We start from the raw sequence: 18,222 nt of genomic DNA, 5'->3' as shown, positions 1-18,222 counted from the left end.
CCGTGGGACCATTTTTTGTGCTCAGTATTCAGTGATTTGGTTCTGCCTTGTGCCAACCTGGTACTACCTGGCCTAACCCCACGGCTCCCTGGAGGAGAAGGTCCCGTTGGCGAGTTAAATACTTCTGACGCTTTCACCTCCGTCCTTTGAGGCCACGGGAGTAAAACGTACTCGACAGGTCACGTCCTGACTCCCTTTGTCCTGGTCTTTCGCACAGGCCCTGTTCACGGCCTGCAAGCTGAAGGTGTTTGATTTACTCAAAGACGGAGCCCCCCTGAAGGCCGTGGACGTTGCCGGCAAGCTCGGCGCCTCCGCGTGTGGGACGGGACGGCTGCTGGACACCTGCGTGGCCCTGGGGTTCCTGCAGAAGACGGACAGAGGTCAGCGGCTGCCGCAGGGCTGCCCGGGAGTCTTTGCGGGTGGAAGCGGGGCACCGAGTGAGGGCGGGGAGGGCGCGACCTTCCGTCCGTCTGCCCGGGGAGCGTGGCCGTTCCCCAGAGGACGGACGACAGGAAGGAAGCAGAGGCGGCTGTGTGAGTGTGAGGAGAGTGACCGCGGATGGGCTGCACGAGGCAGGCGCTCCAGAGAAACTGACCCTGGGAGGAGGGTGTCCAAACGGGGGCTTCTCTTCACCCATTTATTTACATAGACGGACAGACCACGAGGGGGAGGGATGGATGGATGGATGCATACGCAAACACAGATGGAAGATACACCGACGATAGACAGATGGATGGATGATCGATAGATAATAGGTAAATAGATCATGGCTCGATAGTTACTAGATAGATGGATGTCAGAAGATGTACATGATGGATGCATGGGCAGGTACATGGGTGGATGGATGATAGGTAGGTAGATAGATAGATATATAGATGATAGATTGATGATAGATGTAGATAGAAAGATACAGACAATATAAATGGATCAATAGGATAGATAGGATGGATGGATGGATAGATGATTGACAGATAAAGTAGATGACAGATGAGATGGATGGTTGGATACATAGAGAGATGACAATAGATGATAGATATAGAGACAAGATAAATATAAATAGATGATAGAGGAGATGGATGGATGAATGGATAGATGCATTGATAGATGATACATACATAGATGTATAGATGATTAAATGGATAGATAGATAATACATAGATAGATGATAGAAATATGGGTAGAGAAATGACAGATAGATGATAGATGATAGATAGATGGATATGAGATGGATATACACAGATGATAGATGAGACGGATGGATAGATGGATAAATGGATACATAGATGATAGATATAGATAGATATAGATAACACAGACAGATGAATAGACAGGATGGATGGCTGCATAGATGGATGGATAGATGGATAGACAGATGATTGATTGATGATAGATAAAGTAGATGACTGATGAGATGGATGGGCAGATAGATGATAGATATAGATATAAGTAGATGATAGATGAGATGGATGGATACATGGATAGAGAGATGATGGATAGATGATAGATAGCTAGACAGGTGATAGATGGATAAATGGATAGATGGATGGATGGATGGATGGATGGATGGATGGATAGATGGATGGATGGATGGATGGATGGATGGATAGATGGATGGATGGATGGATGGATAGATAGATGGACAGACAGATACATAAATGAATGGATAGATAGATGGATGGATAGATGGATGGATAGATGGATGGATAGATAGATGGATGGATGGATGGATGGATGGATGGATGGATGGATAGATGGATAGATGATAGATGGACGGATGGACGGATGGACGGATGGATGGATGGATGTATACATGGATAGATGGATAGATGGATGGATGGATGACGGATGGATGGATGGATGGATGGATGGATGGAAGTAGATGATGGGTAGAGAGTTGATGATAGATAGCTGGATAAATGGGTAGATGGATGGGTAGACAGGTGGGTAGACATAAGTGGATGAGATGGACGGCTGGATGGACAGACGGCTGGATGACAGTCCGCGTTGCTGACAGGCCAGCACGGTGTCCGAGCAGAGGGCACCCCGGATGGTCCCTGAGCAGCTTGGGAAGCTCGGGGGCAGGAGAGGCCTCTCTGCTTCTGTGAGAAGGGGGAAAGCGAGGGTCCGGGGGAGGCCCCAGCCCTGCCCTTCACACAAGGCGTGCAGACTACACCCTTAGGATTTGCAGCACGGAGAGCAGGACTCCCTCCGCAGCCAGAGTGTTGCAGGAACATTCTCCTCTGCTCCAAATAAGGACCCAACGGGGAGAAAGGCTCCCACCTCCAGACTTTTAACCCCTGGTCCCCGGGGAGCGTCTCCTGATTCCTTTTGGCAGACACCGTTCACGGGTCTCCACCCCAACCCCGATGGCCGGGGTTCTGTGGGGCCGCCACGTCCGAATCCCGTCCTCTGAAAGCTCAGTAGGCGGCAGAACTCCTCCTCCCCCAGCGGAATCCCAGTCTCTGCTTTGGAGCCCGTCAACTGATTGGGCGAGGCCCACCCACATTCCCCCCAGGGTCGTCCCCTTGACTTCAGGTCAGCAAGACGGTGTTGGCGTTCGCCTCTCAACGGTGCCGAGCGGCTCCCTCCCTCCCGGGTGTCCCCGGGGCCCCCCCCCACCCCGAGAGAGACCCCCCCCCCACGACGCCCTCTCCTCCCAGGTTACAGCAACACAGAGACGGCCAACCTGCACCTGACGTCGGACGGGGCGTACTCCCTCCGCGGCCTCGTCTTGCACCACAGCGACCACCCCTGGGACCTCTCCGCACGCCCGGAGTCGGCCGGCCGAGACGGGGTCGACCCCCACGACGGGGCCCTGGGCGAGAGGACGGGACCCCCGTGCCAGGTAACCGTCCCGTTCGCGACACGCGCGTCACCGAAGGGCCCGTGGGGACGGCGTCCATCTCCGTCTGTGGGATGGCGGGAACCTTCTAGAAAACCACTGAGCTTCTGGACCCCGGGATCCAGCAGGGGCCGGGGCGTTTGGGGTGGAAGAGCTCAAAAGGGGGATTCGGGGATGGACACATGCTCACTCGGTCGCGGGCCCAGCACCCCCTGCAGCCTCGCCGCCCGCAGCCCCCTGTCCCGCGAAAATCTCCGGGGCCGACTCACTGTGGGTCCCGTCGGGCCCGACTCGGGTGGCGGGCGGGGGGTCTGCGGGGCGGAGACCCAGGGGGGGCTGCGGCCGAGGGCGGAACCCATGGAAGGCGGCCAGGCAGGGGTGTCTGTGAGACAGAGACAGAGAGAGACAGAGATCAGAGAGGCTGAGACCAGAGACAGAGACACAGAGACAGAGAGAGACAGTGAGAGACACAGGCAGAGACTTGGACGCAGCCCCGTCACAGCCTCGAGGTCGAGGGGGACGCAGGACGGGCCGGCCCCGCGGGATGTCGGTGGGCAAGGGGCGGGCAGGCCACGGCGTCCGCGTGCGTCTCTCAGACCCACTTCTGTTCCAGGCGTCCTGCACCCACAGCGAGGAGACGAGGCTGGGGCTCCTGCGGGCCATGCACAGCCTGGCCAAGCTGACTGCACGCCACGTGGCCACGGCCTTCGACCTGTCCCGCTTCAGCTCCGCCTGCGACCTGGGAGGTGCGTAGACCCCGCCGGGGAACCGAGCGCAAAGGGCTCCCAGGAGACAGGACGAGCAGACCCCCCACCCGAGAGAGGCAGTGGGATCAGGGTCCCCGGAGGACACCCGAGCTGTCAGCTTCTGTTTCCCCATCCTCTGTGCACACCCTTCCGGTGGCCCAGAGTGGCTGCTGTGGCGCCAGCATCGCGCCTGCATTTCCGCAGCAGAAAGGAGAAGGGAAGAGCAGAGCCCCCCCCCGCCCACCGTGCTTCGCTCTGAGGATTCCCCAGGGAGCGAAACCCCACGTTCGCAACGTCGTTTCAGTTTTGCTGAGTTCAACCCTGGAGACTCGCCAGGCGTCCCGAGGCTGCGGTCCCAAAGTCTGTGTTTGCACCCCGCAGGCTGCACGGGCGCCCTGGCCCACGCGCTCGCCCGGGAGTACCCGCGGCTCCGGGTGACCGTGTTCGACCTCCCAGAGGTCCTCCAGCACGTCGCGGGTTTCCAGCCCGACGGACCGCGCACGGAGCAGGTCAGCTTCCTGCCAGGTGAGCGCCCGTGTGCGTCTGCCGGGCGTCGACCTTTGGCCGGCCTCATGCGTGTGTCATGCAGAGCGGCGCACGCGTGTGCGTGTGTGCGTGTGCATCTTGGGGTCACGAGAACGGGAGGGCAAGGTCAGCGGCGTCGGGAGCAGCCAGGGCGGGAGGAGAGGGGAACGGCCGACACGGCCATGTGCAGGGGTCTCCGACCGACTGCCTGACTGAGGCCACCAAAGCGACCGTGGGCACAGAGAAGTGACCCTGGGGCTTGATTCAGGGCCGCCTCCTCCAGGAAGCCCTCCTCTCCATCCTGGATTCAGGGCCGCCTCCTCCAGGAAGCCCTCCTCGCCATCCTTGATTCAGGGCCGCCTCTTCCAGGAAGCCTTCCTCTCCATCCTTGGATTCAGGGCCGCCTCCTCCAGGAAGCCCTCCTCTCCATCCTGGATTCAGGGCCGCCTCCTCCAGGAAGCCCTCCTCTCCATCCTTGATTCAGGGCCGCCTCCTCCAGGAAGCCCTCCTCTCCATCCTTGATTCAGAGCTGCCTCCTCCAGGAAGCCCTCCTCTCCATCCTTGATTCAGGGCCGCCTCCTCCAGGAAGGCCTCCTCTCCATCCTTCCCTTCATCACACCTGCAAAACCCTGTTTCCAACCCGGCCCCGGGTTCTGGGGGCCAGCAGTGGATTCTATCTTTTTGGGGGTCACGGTTTGCCCACGACAAGCAGGGCGTCTGCTTCAGCAGCTCCAGAGGCCGGGACATCCCGTCCCCGTCAGGTGTCCGACCCGTTCTTAGGTCCCTGACGACTGACTGACTGACTGACTGACTCCCTCCCTCTTGTTTGCAAACCAGGCGACTTTTTCGAAGACAGCCTCCCGGAGGCCGATCTGTACGTTGTCTCCCGAATCCTGCGCGACTGGCCGGACGGCAAGGTCCACGAGCTGCTGAGCCGCGTGGCGCGTGCCTGCAAACCAGGTGAGGCCACGGCGTCCACGTCCCTCTTGCAAAACCTAATTTTCGTTTAAAAAAAAAAAAAAAAACCAGCAAGTTTGACAGAGAGAGTTAGCCGCCCCATCCACCCTGTGGCGGTCGGTTCACCGTCTCCCCGAGGACGGGCTTGATTCTCGGCCGGTGGCACAAGCTTCTGAAGTTTTGGAGACTGGGCCCCGACCTGTGCTCTCTGGGGGGACGGGGGGGGGCTCCCCTGAGTCCCAGCGTCCTGGCCCCGCAGAGCCCGCGACGACCTGTGGGGTCTCCCGCCCCACACCCGTCCAGAGAACGGAACCCACGGGATGCGTGTGTCTGTTCCGAGAGGGATTTATTATAAGGAGTAGGTTCCCGCGATGGTGGAGGCTGACCCATCCGGGCCGCAGACTCAGGGGAGAGCGGGGTGGCAGGTGGAGTCTGACGCTGTCCGGAGGCAGAATTCCCTCTTCCTCGGGGGAACCCCCCGTCCTGTTGCTCTTGGCGCCTTCAACTGATTGGGCGAGGCCCACCCACGCGATGCAGGTCCATGCTGCGGCCTGACCCGACCCAGGGCCTCCGCAGGCCGGCCGCTCTGCATCCTCCCAGCCTCCCGAGAACCCCGGGGGTCCCGTTGGCCAACACGGGGTCCGAGAGGTGCCAGCAGCTTCCGAGCCCCAAGTTCCGCCAGGGGACGAGACCCCCCAGGACTCAGGGAGACGTGCGTGGGAACCGGGGCACCGAGCAGCCACAGACACGCCCAGAGAGGGTCCCTCCCCTGCAGCCTCCGGAGGGAGCTCGGGCCCCGTGACCCCCGTGACCCCTTGATTGTCCCCAGAGGGAGAAATTCCGCCCCCCCCCCCCAGGGCCGCGCCGAGAGCTGAAAGCGGGCTCCGGGAATAGAAATAAGCCTTCTGGAAAAGCGCCACAGCAGCACCCCCCCCCCCCCTCACGTGCATTTTCCACCCTCGCCGCCCGGGTCTCCCGGGTCCCGGTGGGGCCGGTGCTGACCTGCTCCCCGGGGCTCCACACCCGGGTCCCTCACCAGGGTTGCACCGTGAACGGGGGCCCGGATGGCATTCGGGAGGCGGGGGCCTCCGTCCCCACCATCGGCCTTCCTCACGCGTTTGCACACGGCGACTTCCCTCCCTCCGGGGAGCCCCTGTGGTGCCTGCCCTGGACCCGGCGCCCCAGGCTGGGTCCTGAGACGTCTCCCTCTCTGTGTCTCTGTGTCTCTGTCTCTCCATGTCTCCTGTGTGTCTCTGTGTCTCTGTGTCTCTGTCTCTCCTCTCTGTCTCTCCATCTCTGTGTCTCTCTGTCTCTGTCTCTCCTCTCTGTGTCTGTCTCTCCTCTCTGTCTCTCCATGTCTCCTGTGTGTCTCTGTGTCTCTGTGTCTCCCTCTCTGGTTCCCCAGGCGGCGGCCTCCTGCTGGTGGACGTGGCGGCGGGGCCCGAGGCGGAGGCGGAGGCGGAGGGGCTGCGGCGGCGGGCCGGCGGGGAGCGGAGCGCGGCCGTCTACGCGCACCTGCTGCGGCGCCTCGGATTCGCGGACGTGCGCGCGGCGGGTGCGGGGGTCCGTCCGCTCGCGCTCCTGGGCACCCGGGGCGCCCCCTGACCCGCGCTGTCCCGGCCCCCGCGCTGCCCCCGCGGGATGCATGAGTCCGGCCCCAGGGCCCGCTCCCGGGTGGGGTGGGAAAACGGGGTGCCGTGGGGCGCGGTGAGGGCGGCCCCCATGCCTCTCCCACCGCCCGCCGTCCTCGCGCCTCCGCCACCTGCGCCAACGCGGGGCCCCGTGATTGACAGCTCCGTCGGCCACGCCCACCCTGCACCGCGCGTGCGCGCGCCCAGCCTCCCCCCGCGCCCACCCGGCCGGGCTGTTCCCGCCAGTGTCGCTGATCCGTGTTGGGCAAACAGCAAGCCCCCGCGAGGAACTCTGCACAGCAGGCAGCTGCAAGTGTGCAGCACCTTAGACGGGGTTGTTGGGATACAAAGTCGCCATTAGGAAACACTGTCACCAGTAGAGACGGTTTCTGAAACAGACTGTAACCGAAAAGAATTAGGAGCGCCAGCGGAAGGACCTGCAACTGGAACACACGACCATGCACTCGGGGCTTTCGGAGGAAAAGGGAAAAAAAAAATTGTTAGATAAAACGCCCAACTGTGCGATGGGGTCACCTTCCCACGGGCCCCCCTGTGGGTGTGACAGGTCACTCTCGCTGTCCAGCTCAGGCCAGCACAGGTAACTAACGGACAGACCTACGGGCCTTTGTATAAACTGTTTCTCTGTGCAAGATATTTTATTTTATTTTATTTTATTTTATTTTATTTTTTAAAGATTTTATTTTTTTCCCTTTTTCTCCCCAAAGCCCCCCGATACATAGTTGTGTATTCTTCGTTGTGGGTTCTTCTAGTTGTGGCATGTGGGACGCTGCCTCAGCGTGGTCTGACGAGCAGTGCCACGTCCGCGCCCAGGATTCGAACCAACGAAACACTGGGCCGTCTGCAGCGGAGCGCGCGAACTTAACCACTCGGCCACGGGGCCAGCCCCTGTGCAAGATATTTTAAATAAATTCAACACAAATTACGTATTTTATATATAAACGTATAGATATATGTTTATAATTGACATACTATTATCATTGTAGAAATACTATTATAGTTTTCATGCTATCATAATTTTATAGCTATTACAATTTTTATATCGGGACAAACTACATCTTCTATATGGTAAATATATATACACACAAATACATAATTTTGGACGGACCCCAAATTTTTTTTAAAAAAAAGCACAAATTGGGGGCCGGCACAGTGGTTAAGTTGGTGCACTCCACTTTGGCGGCCTCGGGTTCGAGGGTTCGGATCCCGGGCGTGGAGCTACACACCACTCACCAAGCCATGCTGTGGCAGGCGTCCCACATACAAACTAGAGGAAAATGGGCCCAGATGTTAGCTCTGGGCCCATCTTCCTCAAGAAAAAACAGGAGGATTGGCAACAGCTTTTAGCTCAGGGCCAATCTTCCTCACCAAAAAAAAAAAAAAAAAAAAAAAAAAAGAACAGATTGTCTGCACAGGAGGCCAAAACAGAGGAGGCAGGAGGTGAAACCCTGGTCCTAGAGGTACCGAGCCGTCGCACAGGACGCCCACAGCTCACGACCCCTGTGTCTCCGTCCCAGGTGTGGCCCCCAGTGGACCTGCAGCCGCAGGGAACTGGCAGTGACTGGCCCTGAGAGCCAAGGGCTGCACCAGCCCCGCCCTGACCCCTGGGCTGGTGCACAGCTGCCAGCAGGGCCACGTCCTAGGGTGGAGCTGAGGTGACACCGCCCCGGTCACCTTGGCCAGCCCAGTCAGGCCGCTTCCCCTCCCGGAAGAACAGGCCGGGTCCCCGTGGGGGCCGTGCAGCCTTTGTGTTCAGCCGGGCTGAGCAGAAACGGGGGGCGTCCGTGGTGCTAACAGCAACTGGGGTTCAGGGCTGTACACCCGCTCCGGGTGCTGGGAGCTGTGTCAAGGTCACCCGCTTTGTTAGAAGCAACCGACCCTGTCTCAAGGTCACCTGATTTGTGCCTGTCACCAGACGTGCCAGCGCCCCTGCCAGGGCTGCAGGGAGCCGGGCGGGGGCTGAGCCTGGGACCCCGAGAGTGGCCGGCCCCGAGGTCCCACGGCCACGACAGTGCCCTTGCACCGTGGACCCACCCGCTCGAGGGAGCCCCCCACGATGCAAACAAAGCAAGGGCCCGGGGACACTCGGGGAAACTGACCAAGCATCCGTGGGGTCCCCGGACCCCCTGCTCTCCCGCTGTTGGACCACCCGTCACGCAAAAACTGTGTTTAGGGGAGCGTGGTGGGAGAGAGGGTGCACGGGTGCGGGCGCCACGCATCTTTACAGGGAGTTTATGCTTTAGGAAGCAAGAGGATTTCAAGATTGGAATTCTGGGCAGGGCCGCCTGGCCTGACCCACACCCTCCAGGCCCGATTCATTCATTCATCCAGCCATTCATGCATGCATTCATTCCGTCAGCAGATGTCTTTGCCCTCCAGGACAGTCTGGATGCCTCACTGGGTCAAGTCGGCCCCCAGGAGTGTCGGGGGGAGGGGATGGGACAAGGGGCTGTAAGGACCTCTCTCCCTCTTCACTCCACCTCTCAGCATCCTCTCCTTTCCCGTCTCAGGTGTGCAGTCGGCCTCGGGTCTCCCGGCCCAGGTACACTGAGTTCTGTTTCTCGAGTGCACAGCCCCGCTGCCCTCCCAGGTCAGCTCAGTGGAGCAAAGGGGCCGCGTCACCCTCACACACACACACACATACACACACACGCAACGCTTTCTATGGAAAAAACATGTCCTGAACCCATTAGCAACCAGGAGACCTCATTCCTTCATGCATTCCTTCGCTCATTCATTCATTCATTCCAGAAGCATTTCCCCAGCATGGTCTGGTGCCAGGCCCAGGCGGCCAGGGACCCTCGGGCGCTCAGAGCCTAGTGGGCAGGGTGGCCGCTGGGAATGCAGGCGGAGCACAAGGAGGGGACGTGCGTCCCCGTGCCTGGGGGTTGGGGGTGGGGGGAGCAGATCACTCAGAGGTCAGCAGCCCCACCAGCACGAGAGGAATGTTCTAGTCTCCGGGACACAGGCTCTGAGACAGAAGCAGCTGGTGCCACGGCCTCCCTGGAACCCAGCCCCAGCAGACGCCAACCAGCTGGATCCTGCACGAACCGCTTGGGCGGGCTGGCCTAGGGACGGTCCTCGCCAGGGTCCGTCCCGCCCAGCAGGCTGATGCTGGGGACACAGGAAACAAGGGGAGAGATGCTCTTCTCCCCACACACGGCCCGGAGCCTGATCCTCATCCCCCCCAGGACCTAGGGCTGCCCAGTTCTCATTCCAGAGACCCTCAGGGACTGCAGGGGGTGCGGGGAGCCTCCAGGCACCTCCTCTGCCCCCACCACCCCGCTCCTGGTGAAGCCTCAAGAATGTGCCAGAACCTGCAAGGCCCCAGGGCCAGACCCTGACGCCCCTCCAGGGGTTTCTGGGCCCCGCACCCTCCCCCCGCACCTGCAGCAGGACCGGCCTCCTACCCTGGGCAGCCCCAGGCGCCGCCCTCCCCGCCTCTCCCGGAGGTCAGGGCAGGACGCGGAGGGCGTGCTCAAGGACACTGGGGACCCGGGAAACCTTGGTGCTGCTTACATGCCTGTGTGGTTTGCCACCATTGACCAAGTGACACTGTTACGGCTTGCGCATTTCGTTACAATTCCATAAACAGTTCCCAACATTTCAACACACCTCCAGTCTCAGCAGCTTCCCTGTGCATGTGTGCATGAGCGCGTGTGCATGAGCAGTGTTCACGAGAGCGTGCATGTATGTGGGTGTGTGCGCGTGCATCTGTTTGCACGAGCGTGTGCCTGTATGTGGGTGTGTGCTCGTGCATGCACCAGGGCGTGCGTGCATGTGTGTGAATCTGTGCTCAAGCCTATGTGCACGTGCATGAGCGCAGGAGTGTGCGTGTGCATGAATGCGCGTGTGAGCATGGGCCTGTGGCGAGCAGCACACGCCCCCTGCCCGTCTCGGAGCCCCCACGTCGCCGCGCCCGGCCTGGTGGGGAGGCCCGGAGGCTGCAGCCAGCTGGGCGCCAGCGGGAGAGACAGGACACCAGGCCCCCAGAGCGCGGCGCCCGAGGGCCGCCCGGCGTCACGGGGTCAGGGCTCGGGGCCCAGCGCGGTGGGGGTGGGTCGTCCCGGGGTCTCGTGCGGGCCCCGCGGACCGACACCAGGCCGGGGTCTCCCGCGCAGGGGGCGAGCACGCCCCGGACGGCAGGGCGGCGGGGGGCGTCTCGGGGGGAAGCGAGGGTGGGGGCTCGGGGTCGAGGGTCAGCGGGGCCAGCCCGGGGGTCACGGCTGGGATCCCGGGGTCGCGGCCGGGGTCCGGGGGTCCGCGGGGCCAGCCCGGGGGTCGCGGCCGGGGTCTGGGGGTCCGCAGGGCGAGCCCAGGGGTCAGCGGGGCCAGGCCGGAGGTCACGGCCGAGGTCCGGGGGTCCGCAGGGCCAGCCTTGGGGTCGCGGCCGGGGTCTGGGGGTCAACGGGGTCAAGCCCGGAGAACACGGCCGGGGTTCAGGGGTCTGCGGGGAGAGCCCGGGGGTCGCGGCCGGAGTCAGGGGTTCCGCGGGGCCAGCCCAGGGGACTCGGCCGGGTTCCGGGGGCCTGCGAGGAGAGCCGGAGGACCCCTCAGACTCCCTGTCCGCCGCCGCGGTCGTCCGTCTCACTCGGCCGGGCCCCGACTTGACCTTCACAAGGTCACGGCGGCCGCCGAGCCCCCGGCCCGCACCGCGCATGGGCGGGGCCGGGCTCCCGCCATGCCTCGGGGCGCGGCGCGCGGAAGAGGCGGGGCGTCAGCGGCCTCTCAGCCAATGGGCGCGGCGGACGGGGGCGTGGGGCGGGACGCGGCGCCAGTCCCGGCAGCCCACGGGGCCGCAGGGCGCGGGAAGGGGCGGGGCGTGGGCGCGCGCGGCAGCCTATGAGCGCGGCGGGCGGAGGCGGGGGCGGGGCGTGGGCACCTTAGCGGCTGCGCGCTGGCCGCCCCGTCCTTTCGGTCCCGGCGGCGGCAGGGCTGAGCCAGCGGCGCCCACCCCTCGGTTCTCCGCGTCCCCGCTCCGCTGTCCGCCCGCTGCGCCGCGCGCTCCGCCACCATGACGGAACAGGCCATCTCCTTCGCCAAGGACTTCCTGGCCGGAGGCATCGCCGCCGCCATCTCTAAGACGGCCGTGGCCCCGATCGAGCGGGTCAAGCTGCTGCTGCAGGTGCGGACGGCCTGGGGACGCCGGGACGAGGGGCCGGGCGCGGGGGAACTAGTCTGGGCGGGCTGCGGGCACCGGGACCGGCGGGCGGGCGGGCACCGGAAGTGGGAAGCCGCGCCGCTTTGTCCGCGCGCCGCCGGCTTCCGGTGGCGGACCGGGCGCGCGTCACGTGGGCAGGGGCGCGGGCGCGCACGAGCTCTCCCCGCCGGGGACGTCCGCGCGTGCGCTCTGGGGACGGCGAGCCCGGATTCTGCGGGGCTTGTCGAAGGGCGCATGCGCGCGGGGTGGCCGCGTGGACCGAACCCGCGTGGGGGGGGGGGCTGGGCGGTGACCTTGGGTGCTCCGTGGGGGGGGGGGGGGCGGGTCCTCTTAATGCCCTTGAGCCTTACACGTTTTTTTCTTCCCTTTTGTATTCTATTTGGTTAAAAACCAGAATAAACTATTGTGTAGTCTGAAACGTCGTCCCGCGTGTTGGGAGTTGTTAAGGAATGTATCGCGCTGCTAGCATCATTGTTGCAAGATTTTCTTGCGACACTGTTGCAGCGACGGGCAGCTAATGACCTAAAAGAGCAGGTTTCTCCAGTTGTGAGGTCTCAGGGCACCTCGGGCCACGTGCACGAGCTCGTTTTTCGGAGGACACACCCTCCCCCCGGGGTGATGGTGGATCTTTGGCCAAGGCGCCCGTGTGACCCGGTCCCCCATCGTCCCCTCAGGTGCAGCACGCCAGTAAGCAGATCGCGGCCGACAAGCAGTACAAGGGCATCGTGGACTGCATCGTGCGCATCCCCCGGGAGCAGGGCGTGCTGTCCTTCTGGAGGGGCAACCTGGCCAACGTGATCCGCTACTTCCCCACGCAAGCCCTCAACTTCGCCTTCAAGGATAAGTACAAGCAGATCTTTCTGGGCGGCGTGGACAAGCACACGCAGTTCTGGAGGTATTTCGCCGGCAACCTGGCGTCCGGAGGGGCGGCCGGAGCCACCTCCCTCTGCTTCGTCTACCCCCTGGATTTCGCCCGGACCCGCCTGGCGGCCGACGTGGGAAAGTCGGCCACGGAGCGCGAGTTCAAAGGCCTGGGAGACTGTCTGGTCAAGATCACCAAGTCTGACGGCCTCCGGGGCCTGTACCAGGGCTTCAATGTCTCCGTGCAGGGCATCATCATCTACCGGGCCGCCTACTTTGGCGTGTACGACACGGCCAAGGGTGAGTGTGTCCTCCCGGTGCCACGGGCCTGGGTGGGGGCTTCCGACAACCGCCAGGTGTGGGTCCACCGTCGTGCAGGCTGGACGCCCGAGATCCAGGTGTGGGCAGGCCTCGTTCCTCCTGACGCCTCTTCTTGGTGTGTAGACATGTCTTCTATCCGTGTCCTAACACGGTGCATCCTTGCTACCTTGCTGTGTCTGGTTATTTTTTTGTGGGGGGGGGCGACCGACACGTCTTATGAAGTTTGACGTGTGTGACCTCTTTCTATCTTGATCGTTTTTTTTTTAAACATTCTGTGTTCGGATACAATCTCATTTTGAGGTCGTAGGGTTTGGGAATGCAACCTGCATTTCTGAGAGTGCATAGTTGAGTGTCTGAGGGTCGGGGCCCAAGCCAGCTTGCTCCTCCGCAACAGGACAGCCTCGGGGGCAATCTGCATTTTTGAGAGTGCATAGTTCAGGGTCTGAGGGTCAGGGCTCAAGCCTGCTTGCTCCTCTGCAACAGGACAGCCTCGGGGGCAATCTGCATTTCTGAGAGTGCATAGTTCAGGGTCTGTGGGTCAGGACCCAAGCCTGCTTGCTCCTCTGCAACAGGACAGCCTCGGGGGCAATCTGCATTTCTGAGAGTGCATAGTTCAGGGTCTGAGGGTCCGGGCCCAAGCCTGCTTGCTCCTCTGCAACAGGACAGCCTCGGGGGCAATCTGCATTTCTGAGAGTGCATAGTTCAGGGTCTGAGGGTCAGGGCCCAAGCCTGCTTGCTCCTCTGCAACAGGACAGCCTCGGGGGCGGCCTGCTCCCTTGCCCAGGCTCCTCCATTTGCTGCCCTGGAGAGGTCAGTCCCCGGAGCTCAGCTGGCCTGTGGGCCTGCCCCTCTGTAGTTTGCAGGTGGGCGTTCCTCATCCCAGGCCCTCTGGCTCACCGCATCCTGACCCTCAGCGTCACCTGGTCCTGGGGCTCCATGAGGAGCCCAGTGGGTGGTGGGGGTGCGGCTCTGGCCTTGGGCGGGGGCGGGGGCGTGCAGCCGCGGGGCCTGACGTCGGCGGTGACCCCAACCACAGGCATGCTGCCGGACCCCAAGAACACCCACATCGTGGTGAGCTGGATGATCGCGCAGACGGTGACGGCCGTGGCGGGCGTGGTCTCCTACCCCTTCGACACCGTGCGCCGGCGGATGATGATGCAGTCGGGGCGCAAAGGAGGTAACTCGTGCAGCTCTGGGGGTGGCGGCTGGGGGCCCAGGGAGAAGGGCCGCCGGCTCCTCGCATGGCCTGGTCTCAGCCCCCAGGAGGCGTGCAGGCCTCACACAAGGCGCTTTGCCCCACTTTAGTCGGGCTTTGCAGGCGTCTCATCAGACACGAGGTCCTTTTTCTGGGCAGCACTGCATTCGCGACCCTTGACCTCCTCTCTAGGGTGTGCAGGGGCCGTGCATGGACCCCGGGGTGGAGACGGGTCTGTGGAAGCTGCAACTCGAGTTTTGTGTGCTTCATCCCCATCCTCCCACTGCAGCCCCCAGGGGGGTCGTGACCCAGGGCCCTCCGCCTCCAGGAGGGCCTCTTTGCCCCCCGGACGGTCCAGACTCCAGGTTGCCCTGCTGGGGGGTGTCCGGGGTTCAGCACCCGGTCCCGGGTTTTTTTTGTGGCTGTCCTCGCGCCTGTTCCCGGAAGACCCTCCCAGTGACCCCCACGTGTCTCCCCACCCCCCCCCCCGCAGCCGACATCATGTACAAGGGGACCGTCGACTGCTGGCGGAAGATCTTCAAGGACGAGGGGGGCAAGGCCTTCTTCAAGGGCGCCTGGTCCAACGTGCTCAGGGGCATGGGGGGCGCCTTCGTGCTGGTCCTGTACGACGAGCTGAAGAAGGTCATCTAGGCGCCGGCCCGCCCCGCCCCGCCGGACACGGGACCAACAGCAGCGCGTACAATGCCTAACTCCTAACGGACCATTATCTTCCAGAAATTCCACTGTCCTCGTCCCGGCCGGACCCCGAGGAGCGAGCGGCCGGGACCAGGCTCTAGACGGGGCTCCTCGTGGTCGAGACCATCGGCACGCCGGTGCCATGCATCGGTGTCTGGGGTGGGGAGAGGGCAATCCTGCCGTCTGCATGGGTCCACGGCCAGGCAGCTCCCGACGCACGGCCCCGGGTCCAGGTGCCTGTGGGACCCGCGTTGTGTTTAAGTATTTATTTAACAAAGGAATCATGTCTCCCATTTGTACTTAAGCACTATCTTTTTTGCACAGCCGAATATCTGCGATTATGTTCTGTGTTGGGCGTTCTGCTGCAAAAGAATAAAACCGGGACACAGAGACCCCCGAGTGGTGGGCTGTTTTTTGGGGGGGGCGGGGGAGAAGATTGTCCCTGAGCCAACATCCCGTGCTCATCTATTTCATGTGGGATGCTGCCACAGCATGGCTTCACGAGGGGTGCTGGGTCTGCACCCGGGATCTGAACCCGTGAACCCCGGGTGGCCCGGGTGTTGGTCTGTTTTTGAACCGAGCATCCTAATGGGGTGGGAGGCCCGAGTGGTCAGTGAGAGGCCACCCTCTGGACTTTGCACTAACCCCAACTTTTAAGGTTCTATGGGGGGGGGGAGGGGACGCTGTGGTCTCCCACTGGGAAGAGGCAGGAAGGAAACCGGGCCCCCGAGAGCCCATGTGCAGCCTGGCCTGTGCCAAGGCCCCCCCCCATGGATGGGGAAGAGAAACAGAAACTTGGGGGCTCATCCCATCCCGTGGCCCGTGCCTGCTCTGGGCCCCCCGCCCCCCAACTTCATTAGCGGCTCGCAAACGTCTCCAGCTGACCCCCGGGGGGTGCCCCGTGGGACATTCCGCACATCGGCATCCTCTCACTATTTAGCAAAAAGTCGGCGGATGGCAGGCAGTTCAAGCTGGCTTCCGCCCCTTAAGACCTTGGAACCTTAAGAATGCAAGCAAGCCAAAGAATCAGGTCACTGCACAGCGCAGCCACCTCCTGGAGGCCAGGTTCCCGGACGCACAGGCGTCCTCTCTCCTGGGTTCACGGGTGGGCTGTCCTCCAGCGGGTCCGGGGGTGGCTCACCGTCAGGAATTAATAACACCGTGGGCGGGGCGGCAGGCAGCGGGGGTCCCCCCCTCCCCCCATCTCCGTCTCTGCACCCCCACGGAGGCCTCGCCGCCGGGACGCCCCCTGCCTGCTGCGCACGCGCCGCATCCCTGTGCGCGCCCCCCACCCCCACCCAGGGGTCGTGCGGAGCTGGCGAGGGGCCGGAGGGGCGCTCTCGTGCCATAAGCCACTTAACGTGCTTGGGAGGGGGAAACGCAGCAAGAAGATGCAATGCCCTCCGACACAGAGCTCAGGGCGGAGCGCGTGCATGGATAGTGGGACCCTGGGCGCAAAGTCCGGTCTCTCCTGGCGGCCTCGGGGCGACGGGCCGGATCCCACCTTCGGGGGGACCACCGAGAGGGTGGAAAACTCTTTTATTTAGGAAATGAGCACGACACGACGTGTTTTGTTTTCTCTTTCTTCGTAGCGGCAGCTCCATGTACACAGCACTGGGGTGCCCCCCCCCCGTCCCCCAACTCCTGGCACCCGTGTCCATCCGTCCAACCGCGGCCAGGCCGTGCGGTGCCCCCCGAGGACGAGGCCCGGCCTCCAGCTTCACGTCTCCCCCACAACCTGCACCTCCGCCACCGGACACTCCTCCCGGGGGTCTCTGCCGGCCTCCCAGATCATCTGCGGGGACGCGGATGGGGCGACTCGCGCGCCGAGCTGCACACGGGGCGCTGGGCGCACCCGCAGCAGCCTCAGGGGCCGGCAGGGCCACAACCACCCCCCCCACAACCCCCCCCAACCCCTACCTCCCCCCAAACTCCCCTCCCCCCCACCCCGAACTGGACACCACGCCCCCCACGTGGGCTCAGGCCCCGCCCACCGGGGCGAGCACCTCGGGGGACCACCCCCCTGGTCACATCCTGGGCGCCCACTGGGGGCCCACAGACAAGCCTCCTGCTCCCCGGCCGGGCTGTGCCCACCTCGACCCCAGACCCCGCCCCCCCCACCACCAGACCCGTACCAGCTTGTTCTGCAGGCTGTCACTCAGGGGGTCTTTCATGTGAGGGATGGGCGGGAAGATCTTCCGCATCAGCGAGTACCTGGGGGGAGACAGGCGTCCCCAACTCAGCAACCGGCACCAGCGACCAGGCCGGAGGCAGGACTCGACCCTCCCCCCCGAGGGGTCTCTAGGGTCCGGCCCCCAAGGCCTAGACAACGCCCGAGCGAGTAATCATAGTCTTGGCGCGAGCTAAACCTCCTTGACCCCATCCCCCTGCCAGAGACCCTATAAACATGGGGGCGGCCCCAGGCCCTTGTCATCACGGCAACGTGCCCTCCAGACAGCTGCCTCACAAAGCCCGTTGTCCCAGCTCGGGGCGCGGGGGGCCCACCCACTCCTAAAGCCCTGCCTTGGGCAGCCTGAAGGGGCTGGGAGGGTGGGGGCCACCAGGTGAGCACCCCGAGAAACACCCCAAGGCCAGGGCAGGGCTGGCATCACCGAGGAGGCTGTCACAATGCCGTCGCTGGCCTGCCGCCCGCTGGGTGGGGAAGGACACCCCCCAGAGCCACGTCCTGAAGGATGCTGGGGGCCAGGGAGTCTGGGCAAGGGGGCAAACAGTGGGGGCAAGCAGGGTGAGCCTGGCTGCAGCCCCCACGGGTGCTCGGGGTTCAGGGAGGGAGGAAGGGGGTGGGGTCCAGGATGAGGTTGCAGAATGACCCTTGCGGCCCCGGGAGCCCCGGGACGGGCGAGGGTGCGCACGCAGGGGGTTGGGGAAAGGTGCAGCGTCCGGTGTGCGTGGGGACCCCCCCCGGGAAGCCAGGGCTCGAACCCGGGGCCGCGGGGCGCTCACTTTCTGCAGATCAGGACGAGGAGCCCCAGCGCGAGCAGCGGGCCCAGCGCGGTCAGCGAGGCGGTCAGCCGGACGCGGAGGCGCGCGCCCTCCTCCTCGGGGTCGCACACTAGGGAAAGGGGGCGCAGGGGGCGCGTCGGGCCGGGCCGGGCCTGGGGGCGGGGTGGGGGGCCCAGGAGGGCGGCTTCACCCCAGCCGCAGGCGCTTCCGCGGGGGCCCCGGATGTGGAGGAGGCCGGCACGTGGAGCACCGTGCGCCTGGGGACGGCCGCCACCTGCGCGCCCACCCCCCTGCTCCCCACAAAA

At 63.4% G+C, this 18,222-nt stretch overlaps 3 protein-coding genes across 6 annotated transcripts in view; 2 read left to right on the top strand and 1 right to left on the bottom strand.

The window, feature by feature from the left end:
• Positions 1–7,380, top strand: part of ASMTL (acetylserotonin O-methyltransferase like) — a 19,283-nt gene extending 11,903 nt beyond the window's left edge. For both annotated transcript variants that reach the window (XM_070603577.1, XM_070603578.1), the window contains 6 exons: positions 218–380; positions 2,661–2,845; positions 3,456–3,588; positions 3,970–4,113; positions 4,951–5,073; positions 6,476–7,380. In XM_070603577.1, the coding sequence (XP_070459678.1) occupies positions 218–380; positions 2,661–2,845; positions 3,456–3,588; positions 3,970–4,113; positions 4,951–5,073; positions 6,476–6,675 (948 nt within the window). In that variant the 3' untranslated portion in view covers positions 6,676–7,380. The remainder of the gene's footprint in view (positions 1–217; positions 381–2,660; positions 2,846–3,455; positions 3,589–3,969; positions 4,114–4,950; positions 5,074–6,475) is intronic.
• A 4,144-nt stretch (positions 7,381–11,524) lies between these two features.
• SLC25A6 (solute carrier family 25 member 6) lies at positions 11,525–15,345 on the top strand. Its single transcript, XM_070603579.1, has 4 exons — positions 11,525–11,844; positions 12,555–13,041; positions 14,099–14,239; positions 14,751–15,345. Exons 1-4 carry the CDS (start codon positions 11,734–11,736, stop codon positions 14,906–14,908), a joined length of 897 nt encoding a protein of 298 aa, XP_070459680.1. The 5' UTR covers positions 11,525–11,733; the 3' UTR covers positions 14,909–15,345.
• A 1,177-nt stretch (positions 15,346–16,522) lies between these two features.
• The window catches only part of IL3RA (interleukin 3 receptor subunit alpha), a 28,084-nt gene continuing 26,384 nt past the window's right edge, over positions 16,523–18,222 (bottom strand). For 2 of the 3 annotated variants that reach the window (XM_070603572.1, XM_070603573.1), the window contains exons 20-22: positions 17,918–18,026; positions 17,089–17,167; positions 16,523–16,748 (exon numbers count right to left, since the gene is read on the bottom strand). In XM_070603572.1, the coding sequence (XP_070459673.1) occupies positions 16,674–16,748; positions 17,089–17,167; positions 17,918–18,026 (263 nt within the window). In that variant the 3' untranslated portion in view covers positions 16,523–16,673. The remainder of the gene's footprint in view (positions 16,749–17,088; positions 17,168–17,917; positions 18,027–18,222) is intronic. The other variant, XR_011535754.1, reaches the window with a different exon arrangement.

The sequence above is a fragment of the Equus przewalskii genome, chromosome X, assembly GCF_037783145.1.
Source record: "Equus przewalskii isolate Varuska chromosome X, EquPr2, whole genome shotgun sequence".
In the NCBI taxonomy this organism is placed as follows: Eukaryota; Metazoa; Chordata; class Mammalia; order Perissodactyla; family Equidae; genus Equus; species Equus przewalskii.
Note: the sequence above shows the minus strand (reverse complement) of the source record. Positions and strands in the feature narration are given on the sequence as shown.